Source organism: Lampetra fluviatilis, chromosome 31 (assembly GCF_964198595.1).
Source record: "Lampetra fluviatilis chromosome 31, kcLamFluv1.1, whole genome shotgun sequence".
Lineage (NCBI taxonomy): Eukaryota > Metazoa > Chordata > Hyperoartia > Petromyzontiformes > Petromyzontidae > Lampetra > Lampetra fluviatilis.
In genome coordinates, this window is record NC_136305.1 from 1,621,251 (window position 1) to 1,631,394 (window position 10,144).

Genomic DNA, 10,144 nt, shown 5'->3' on the forward strand with positions numbered 1-10,144 from the left:
GCGAACAGTTTTTATTTCCTGTTCTGAACTTTAAAAGAGCGTTTACACCATACCCAAGTATGATATTGCACTCCAGACATTTAAACGTTCACCAAGCTGTGTAATCGCGGAGTCTCGAGTTTGTACGTCGCACTAAAAAAAGAAACGTGCGAGGAAGTGTCGGCGCGATCTTCGATTGCGGCTTTATTCAAGGTGCTTGAGCTGCACAAGGGAAGAGCAGCAACTCGCAGACACTCCCAGAAGCCGCGAGGAGGGGCACACAAACTCAACTTGTGCAAAGAAACGTAGAGCACGCGGCGATCGGCTTCACCCGCCGTGAGAGTGCTTTTTATTGACCTGTGTGTCCGACTCGGACTAAATGGCAACCATTACTATGCTTGAGCCCTAAAGCCATGAGGAACTAGGGTCATTTTACGGCAACCGTTTGGTTGGCAATGTCACCAGCAACGCATTTACTGTGAGCGGACGTTGGCAACTTGGCAAGGTGCTGGCATGGTGACGATGAAAAAAAAGTTTGAAAAGTGTGTTTTAGATGAGCAATGATTGATCTGCACAGCACACAACCTCGGGCAATCATGTGACCTGTGTCCGTGATTGGAATGGACATTGCCATTCCAGTTCACCACGAACGGAAGCGGTGAAGAAAACTGTTGATATTTTGGAAACAAAATTATTGCGAACAATCTTTGCCAGTAACAATCTCTGACGATGATAGCTCAACTTAATTTAGTGCGTCATGCCCTTTGGGACTACTCAAGGAGATGAGAGGAAATGTATGTAAATCTATTATGCAGCCTCAACCTCAACTATTCAACTGGTTGAATTAGTCTAGTACACCATCCATAATCCAATAAAATGTATTAAATTCGACTAACAGTCCAAACCATTGCACTGTCTGAAACTGTCAACTCTTTCAGTATTCCTTATGTAACCATTCTAACAGTTTTTAAGCATGAGCGCAGATCAACTAACAGTCCTAAACGCGAGGCATGCAACCAACCACCACATCCCCCAACCCCGGCGATTTGAAACTTAGAATATTCATGGTTGCGAGTATCGGGATTTTTTTTTTCTAATTTTGTCCGTAACGATTCTCTAATTTGTCTCGGCATGATATTGTTCACCACATTCGCATATAATTTATACAAGTTGGAAATAATCATTTTCATGCAAGTTTCGATGCTCAGATCGTGATCGTAAGAATCAATTTCAATCAAATCGGTACGTTGTTGCATGCGCCCTACTGAAGACACAACGGCATTTCTTCAAATGAAAGTTACATTCCACGATGCCGACACGCTCGTGTTGCACACCGCGCACGCCTCCTGGTGGCGCGGCATGCGTGTACGTGCGCGTCGTTCACTTGTAGAACTTCATTTCCGTGTCGACGCAGTCGTAAAAGAGGTCGACCATCTCGGACGCCACAAACGCACGACGTCCAGACGCCACGTCCTCCATGGCGGCGATGCCCTGGCGCTCCAGCCCCATCATCGTCTCCAGCAGTCGCACGCCGCGCTCCTACGCCGCCGTTTACAAGACGCGCGGGCACACGCAATGAGTGCACTCTACAAGGATGCACACGTGGTGCGTACACAACGCGGGTATGCGTGCCGTGTACATGGCACGGGCGCACCCTGCCAGGACAAAACCAACTTCGTCTTTAGCAACAATTTCTGCACACGCATTTTACTTGCGTGATACGACCCTAAAAAAATCTATTTCGAATCTTTATATTGGTCGCGAAAGCCTTCGTGTTAAATGTACACCCTCACTTTACCTTCATGCTAACTCGGGTCAGCAACCAATTTAATGCCACTTTTTTCGAATTCGGTTAACTAAATAGTTCAAGAGCCACAATGCACTGTGGTGAAAACGAGGCAGTCATTAATAAAGAAGGTCACGAAGCCGCAGTCCTTAAAGGGCCGCATGCGGCTCCAGACACGCAGGTTGCCGACGTTTGTGCTAACTGAACAAACAAGACAGGAGAAGAAACCAGATGGATAATATCAAAAAGTAATCCGAATCGAATTGTGACCATTTGCGGGAGGGAGTGGTGAACGGTTCGAGCCCCCCGAAGTGAGCACGTGCCGCTCACCGTGCCGCTGTCGCCGGCTTGTTCCCACGCCTGCTGGTGCGCGCGGTACAGCTCGTGCCGCCGGTCCGGTTTGCTGCGGAAGCGCGGCACCACCCTCGCCGGGTCGTCGGCGCCCAGGTCCGGCGAAACCACCTTGCCGACGGGCTTCACCCCCTCGACGAACACAAACGGCTTGAAGATCGACCTGCGGGGGACGTAGGCCGGAGGCATCGAATACCCTCGAGTGGAATTCCCCCCAGGCCGAGTGAGATCAGACACGAAGGGAACTTTAAACGTAATCTAGGGTTTTGCGGTATCTTTCCCCAGGTTTATCTCGATTGCGCTTTCGCCCTCATGTTATGAGATGAATGATCCAACTGGACCTCTTGCAGAGCGGGTGCAACTGCAGCTGGGCTATCCGATTTATTTATGTAATTCATTTCCGGTTATCTGTTAAACTTCTGATAATCGAATATCACGAAAATATTTGGGGGGAAAAAGCCTTTCCTCTGTTCCCACGTACGTGGCTGGACGGGAGGTTATGGGTGGGGCTTGTAGGGGGTTTCCCATCTTTAGGCAGGATTTGGGGCGGTCGTTATTTTTAAAGGTGTCCAAGTAATTGTTCTCCAAGATTTAAAGATTGGGCTTCTGAAGTGAATGTCACAGAACTACCTCCTATGACCACAAATATTTTCTTAATGTTTTTTTCCCCTCTCGATGGGTACTCTGGTGTGGTGGCACACTCCTCTGATCCAGCGCTTCAAAAGGCAAAGGTTGGTGGATCGCACGGCTATTTGTCAAACATATGGGCTGCAAGGCGGCCGTGAGGTGGTAGTGCAGCAAGTGGGTTGAAGGACGCTTCTGTATGGACCGTTGTGTGTTATTCCTTTGTACACGTGTATGTGTGTGTGGCGTAGCAGTTAGCGCGCTGCGATACGAACCCGGCCACCTGAGTTCGTTTCCCGCTCATGGACAACACGATTATCTGAACCGGTTCTGGGCATCTCCCAGATTGACTCAGCCTCAAATGAGTACCTGGTGCAGTGTGCAAATATCGCCACTGGCAGCAAAGGCCGCTGAGTGTGGTGCTAGTTACCAACCACCTCGTGTGCGGTGCGCCGGCCTTCGTACGTGCTCGCTAACAGCACTTTCCCCAAAAGTCTGTTCAGGCTATAGGGGGGATCTTTGTCTTTGTGTTCTCCAGCAACCTGGAACTCCCCTCCCACACGAAGGGTAACACTTCTTAAAATGGAATCTCAAGTGACCTCACCGTGCTTTGAGCCGAGTTAGCAGAGCTTGGCTGGCTCACACGAGCGCATCGCATATTAAAAAGCGATTGAGAGAAGAATATGCGGTAAGATTTGCACAAAACAGCACTAAACTATTACATCCATATTAAATACGAATGATGGTGCATCTTAATCTAATCATCGTGGCAGCGACTTCACCTGAGGATGACACCTCTACCATGTGTTTACACTTTCCAACGCGGGATGAAATTCCACCTGGAGCGGTGGGAGTGGCGGTGTGGGAAATAACTCTCGTGGAGATGATGCAACATAAACTTTCAAATAAAGTTGGGCGACTATTGGGGACTTGCCCTTTGGAAAATTGGCGACGCAAGCCTCTGTTAAAAGACCTTGGGGTCCCAGCCCTGCTGGCCGAGGCGTGCCCCTCCTGGGCAGAGCCCAGTGGTCTCATCGCGGCCTACAAACAATGCTTCCTGCGCACACGGAGATTATGATCGCTGATTAAAAGACGTCGGTGGGGGGGTTTGAAAAACTAATGCTGGAAAACTGCACACATTCAATGCGTACGCACGATTATTATTTTTTATATGTATCCGTCTTAATTTCTTTGTGTGGCAGAACGGACCTGGAAGGGTCGGGAGTGGCGGTCAGGAAGTGGATGCAGGGCAGGGCGGGGCTCTGCGGGAGGATGGACACCATGCTGCCCGTCGTGAGGAACGCGCCCTGCGCACAGATCCCACTCTCCTTGTCACGCAGGATCGACATCATGTCCTGTGCCGACAGGGACCCTTGTGATTGATGGAGGTGGGGAAAGTAGGGGGGGGGGGGGTTAGAGGGGAAGAGGTTGAGCAGCGGAAAGGACATCGCACCACCGGGAGGCAATGTTGCAAATCGCTGGTTAAGCTGCCGAGCGTGCCTGGATTAGCAACGCCCGCACCGCCGTCCGCACCGCGGCCCGTACCCGCGTGCTTGGCGAGCAGGCGCTTGCCGGCCGAGAAGCGCCCTCCGCCGCTGCCGCCGCCCTCCTCGTAGGTCCCCGCGAAGCCGAAGCTCGAGCGGCCGTCCCACCAGCCGGCGTCGCGCGCGTGGGAACGCAGCTTGGGGTGCTCCAGCGATACGCGCGAGCCGATGCTCAGCCCGTTGGAGATGTTGCGCGTGCCCTCTGTGCCCCGCGCGGCACGCGGAACAAACAAACGAATTTAACTGCTTGCTTCACGATTAGGGGTAAGAGTAGAGTTACAGATAAGGATATGGGCAGGGTATAGGTGTGTAGTTAGGGCAGGGGTCGGCAAACTTGTGGTTCCGGAGCCGCGTGCGGCTCTTTAAGGGCTGCTTCGTGACGTAATGTTTGTATGAACGTAATCACGTGCATTGCGGCTCTTGGAATAGAGATTTCCACCGAATTCTACAAAAAAATGGCACTTCTTGGAATTTTGGTTGCCGACCCTTGAGTTGGGGTAATTTCCGGGCTCACTGCATGTAAGTTGAACTTCCTTCGCACCGTACGTAGCCAACCGTGCTCATCGTACGTGCTCTGTGCCGCACCTGTGACTTGCTCGGCCGCCCAGTACTCGCCGGCCGTTTCCAGCACCCAGGCCTCGGAGCGGTCGGCGATGAGGAAGCTGTTGTGGTACGTGAAGCTGCTCGTGCTCTCCATGCAGTTCCCGCCCTGGCCATAGCGCGCGAGCAGCGACGTGATCACGTCGAGCGCCTCGCGCGCCGTGCCGCCCCGCTCCAGCGCCAGCCTGGAGTCGCCCGGCACGCGAGCGTCACACAATGACGTAGCCACACCATTGTGCCGTCACGCCACCGTACCGCAGTCATGTCACCGCCATCACTCAGCAGTCACGTGCCCCATCGTCGTGTGATCGCCCATCCGAGCGTTTTCCAGGTTCCACTCCGAAGCTAAGCTTTCGACGTCGGGCGCAATCGGATTGTTTGGTCACACGCACACACAATAACCTCACGCAGCATACGCACTGCACGACACCCTCCGATTAGCACGGTTGGCTGCGTGCGGTGCCAAAGCAGTTCAACACACGCACAATATAAGACTTGCTCACAACACTCGTGCGTGTGCATGCACTAATCCGCACAGCACACGCGCACCGCACACGCGCACAGCACACGCGCACAGCACACGCGCACCGCACACGCGCACCGCACACACGCACCGCACACACGCACCGCACTAAGTCCATGCCCAGGAGTGCCTCCTTGTCGTCGATGGGCTCGTTGGTCCACACGGCCTCGTTGCCCACGCACACCCCGCGGTCGTTGGCGCCCATCTCGGCGCCCCACATCCACGCCGGCTTGCTCAGCACCACGGGGAGCGTGCGCTCCGCCTGCTCGATCTCGATGTAGGTGCACTACCGCGACACGGGCACGCACACAACCGCCGCCCTCGTCACAACAGGCCAGCTTGTACGTTTACACTCGGAATGCGTTCCCGACTTTGGAATGTGAAGCATAAGCAACAGGCAACCTCTACAGGGTAGGTGAATGCTACGACTCCGATGTTGCTGCTGCAGGCTATAGGTTAAAAGGTCAAGGTGCAGCTCTGCACTCGAGGGGCAGCTCTAGAGAGCCCCACTGGAGGGTATTTGGCCAGATGTCTTAAATGTGGAAATACACACAGTTTACCCCACCATATGCGACCTATCACATGTGCTGTACCCATTCATTCATACTGCCCAGTGGACAGAGGAGGGCGGGGGGGGGTTTCAGTTTCATTTATTTGGTATAGCCCTGTGAGCCATTCGGCTCTTGAATCGGGTTATTTAGAAACTTTTTTTAACTTTAACGAACCATCGGGGTGGGTGGGGGGGGGTCTCTGGATTGTCCAGTGTGCTCACAGTCACACGGCGGCTGCCCAAGCCGACATCCCTCGCTTATTCATGCCCTGGCTTCTGCTCGGGAGGGTGCGGGAGGTCGCGATCTCCGGGCCGTGCCTGCAGCTTGGTGCCCGGCGGGTGAGCGGCTCCGGGCAGCTCCACCACTTCCTGCACCTCGTCGCTCGGCCGGTCAGAGTTCTTGCCGAAGACCACGTGGCCGCCTGCCGTCGCTGGCGGCAAAGCCACGAAGGTGTCACATGACCTGGGAGGGCTGCCCGGGCTGCCCGTTCGGGACGACATCGTCGTTTCCTTGCTGGACGACACAAGACGACACAAGTGGGATGAGAAAACAGACATTTGCGGGGAGGATACGGACTGAAATGCGTGTAAATCTTACAGCACTTGGTATATACAGCCCCGTATCAATCCACTGCTAGACTATAGCCCCCCCCCCTCCCCATGCCGCGTTGGTTATGGGGGTTGTTTGATCATACTTCATCACGCTGGTCACTGCGGGTCAGGAATTTTGGTGAGCAAGAGACGTGGGAGTGTAGCAAGCGCATCCATCCATCATGCTGCTACACTGCCCTCTGCTGCCCAGACGAGTATCCACACCCTACAGGCTGCCTCCTGCTTGGCTTGCGACGTCTAAACTTAGCGCGGCTAATTTTACAACCCCGAGCCCACCCGTGGAGACGCCACATTGCAGTCCAATCTGGCCGCCCGTCATCCGTCCTCGATCCACTGCTGGATGAAGGCCTAACATCCGCAGCAGCCATTATTGACGATCCACGTGCAGCACCACCTGCACCACCAGCCGATCTCACCGCTCCATCTCCTTGCGGACACGTTACGCGCGGCGTGCGCTCTCGAAGACGCGGTGCGTCACGAAGCCTCCCCCCCCTCTTATCTAGAAGCATTGAGAGCAGACACGATGGGGGGAGGGCGCTGTTGTTCGCGGGTGCCTCTTGCCACGGCGTCCGGCCTAGCGTGCTCAGAGCTGGACGAGGCCCTTGGAGTGCTCGCTCGAGTGGGGGGGGGGGCTCTAGGCGAGGGAGGCGATCGCCAGACGCTGCTGCTGCGCTCTGCGGAGTCGAAGGTGGCGCACGCCTGTCAACACGCACGCGGCTGTGTGTGTAAAATATATATAAATGTAGCACAGCCTACAGAGCTTGCTCGTTAGAGCAGGCGTAAAGATGAGGCTGGTGTGAGTGTAGAGGAGTGTGTGAGTGTAGAGGAGTGTGTAATTGTAGAGGAGTGTGTGAGTGTAGAGGAGTGTGTAATTGTAGTGGAGTGTTGTTATCGCTGTTAGCGAGCGCACGCGGTGGGTTGGGTAAGGTACCTGGAGACGGCGCGTCACGTGACCCCGCCCCCTCCCCTATCCCCCCCTTTAAAAATAAATGAAACGAATTTTTTTTTGTCACAACAACAAAAATTATCCACTTCGCCGCATTATGTTTAAGTTATGCGCGTGACGGTCACTCGCTGCATTAGAATTTTAAAAAATGTTTTTGTTTTATTTAATCGTAAAATAAAAACGCGTGGCCGTGACGGACGTGACGTCATCGTCTCGCGCGAAGGGTCAAAGTTGAAGGCTTCTCTCGCTTGTGGTCGCGATGTTTTGTTGATTTTTGTAGTTTCTCATTTGTTTTTTTTATCTCTCTCGTTCTTTTTCCTCGGGCTAAATTACGTTTTCGCCATGGGGAAGTCGTTCGCTAACTTCATGTGTAAAAAGGATTTCCATCCTGCGTCGAAGGAAAACATCAAACGGGTGAGATGGAGAGGCGGGTCCCAGCGGCTAGGACAGGCCTGTGTTGGACCAGGCCTCGCCGCGCCAGCCTTGTTAAATATAACGACAACGATTGTAATTATTGTAATTACATTTAAAAACGCGGTTACACAACTGGGTATGTCTTATCAGGTCAATGTTTTCTTCACCTCCGTGTGGTGAAACGACGAGTCTATTCCGAGCTTTGGCATAGCAGTGCGACCCTTCGATGTTTGAGAAAGATCCGTGGAAGTGGAAACCACAGAGCTACGATTGGTCTTCAAATGACTTTGAGGTGCACACGCAGAAGAGGGCAGCACTTTCCCACCCTCCCCGTTACAGAGAGTAATGTTCATCGCATGACAACCAGATACTTCAACTCCTGAAGAGCTGATATTCAGCCAAATGTAATGGCATGGTTTATTTGTGGAGTGATTGGTGACTGGACTGAGACTGTGAACTCACTACACTTAAGACCACGGTTTAATAACAGACAGCTGCGTGGATTCAAACTCAATATCTCAGGTTTGCCAGTATCCTATATGTACCCAGGGTGCTTCAATAATTTTTTTGTAAAAAAAGAACGGAAATACACTGTAACATGGTAACAAATGTATGTTAATAGCTTCAAAAAGTCAAAGATTCTCTACTTCGCCATCATTGTCAAAACGTGCCTGGAATCTTCTCCAGGTGGTTCTCCAGAGCCCGGAGGATCATTTCTTGTGGTATTATTGCAAATTCTGAGAAGTGTTAAAAAAAATTTTAAGCACCCTGTTTAGTTTATATCCGGTCAGATCCGAATAACGAAAAGGCCAGATCCAGATTAAAACCAGGTATCGGTTTACCTAATTTATTGAGATATACAAAGGGGATTTGAAAAAGAGTTGTGTGTTGTGGGTGTGAATCCGCTGTTGGCCTAATGTATGAAAGGCTGGACCAGCGATTGATCGTTTGGTTTGTTTGTAGGTATGGATGGCAGAGCAAAAGGTCGCGTTCGAGAAGAAGAAACAAGACGAGCTGCTTTCGCAATACACCAAAGAACAGGAGATTTATAATAACCGGTGAATATTCCACCACTTCTAACATGTAGCAGCTGTTACACCCTCAATACAGTATTAAATTTATGTACTTCATGTAATGCTCACTTGTTCACTTTGGTTATTTAGAGTTCATCTGTAGTTATTTTATTTTGGAGAATATTCTTTGCGAAGCAGTTTCAAAGTGACTTTTAGCCTCAGGATAATTGAGTATTTTCTATGAGTGTACAAACCATGCACCAGGGGTGGGTGGCTAAACTCTAATGTACTCTTAAATACATATGATCATTTCTGAAATGTTCTATTTTTCCCAGTTTGTCTTACATTTGAGCTCTCAATGTCACGCCATGAGACAAAATTGTGTAACTGTTAAAGAGCACTGTACATTGCCTTGTCAGAACAGCCGACACACCATGTGAAGATAACGTCACAACTACTATCACAAATCTCGATTCAGTTCATGTTGGCCTTTTAATCAGAATATAAGCACACCTTTTATATGCCATGAAAGTAATTTTCATTGCATGTTAAACCTGAATGTTTATTTTCAGTTGCTCAAATTTAATGGTTTTTTTTTTTTGCAGTCATTGGTGAGACCATCATCTCACTAGTACATGATAATAAAGTTTAGTCACAGTTTACTGAAACGTTGATTCTAAGCTAATGTCTCATCAGCGCTGGCTCTGTTCTGAAGGCATTGCCAACACTGCAGTTCAAGTGATAAAAGTTGATAAAAGCTTTTTCTCAGAGATTCAATACTTCAATCAAGCTCTTTCTGATGGTGCAATTAAATCCACTAACATTCACCAATCGTACATTCTGTACTGTTAGTGAATGTGTGATCATGCATCCCCATGTGTTAACCAACAAGTCCACCTAGTATAGGCAGCTCATCACACGTTTCACTGACTACTCATCAACCAATCAACTGTCACATGTACGGGTGGGTTATGGAATGCATGGAGACACTAAACAGACCTGGCGTCAGTTGCAATAGTAATTGTGTAAATCGTAATGAATTAATTTACATTTATCATAATTTTAGTTCATCATATGTAACCGCAGGTCTGAGAAGGTATTTTTTTCTTCACAAGTAAACCTGAACAAACAAATGAACACTGGCAGCAGGAGAGTCTACTGCAGGGTTGTGATGATGGTTTGCTGGGTTTTGCAGGTTACTT

General features: G+C 50.6%; 1 protein-coding gene across 5 annotated transcripts; it reads right to left on the reverse strand.

Moving 5' to 3' along the window:
• Positions 1–162: 162 nt before the first annotated feature.
• Positions 163–7,529, reverse strand: SCRN3 (secernin 3). 5 transcript variants are annotated; one of them, XM_078870829.1, is made up of 8 exons: positions 7,501–7,529; positions 6,276–6,471; positions 5,512–5,693; positions 4,870–5,069; positions 4,286–4,486; positions 3,950–4,112; positions 2,096–2,279; positions 163–1,518 (listed from the first exon to the last, which is right to left on the reverse strand). In XM_078870829.1, the coding sequence occupies exons 2-8, from the start codon at positions 6,456–6,458 to the stop codon at positions 1,360–1,362; spliced, it is 1,272 nt and encodes a 423-aa protein (XP_078726955.1). In that variant the 5' UTR covers positions 6,459–6,471; positions 7,501–7,529; the 3' UTR covers positions 163–1,359. The 5 variants fall into 5 exon arrangements, with proteins under 5 accessions (XP_078726955.1, XP_078726957.1, XP_078726956.1 ...); XM_078870831.1 differs by lacking the exon at positions 7,501–7,529 and adding an exon at positions 7,480–7,496; XM_078870830.1 differs by lacking the exon at positions 7,501–7,529 and adding an exon at positions 7,131–7,362.
• Positions 7,530–10,144: the final 2,615 nt, after the last annotated feature.

What these genes read in the sequence shown, in the direction of transcription:
- SCRN3 (XM_078870827.1), bottom strand. An exon ending in CGCCGGGCACCAAGCTGCAG is followed by an intron (nt 5,694 to 6,275) that starts GCACGGCCCGGA and finishes GTGTCGCGGTAG; the next exon opens with TGCACCTACATCGAGATCGA. An exon ending in GGCGGCCGAGCAAGTCACAG is followed by an intron (nt 4,487 to 4,869) that starts GTGCGGCACAGA and finishes CGCGGGGCACAG; the next exon opens with AGGGCACGCGCAACATCTCC.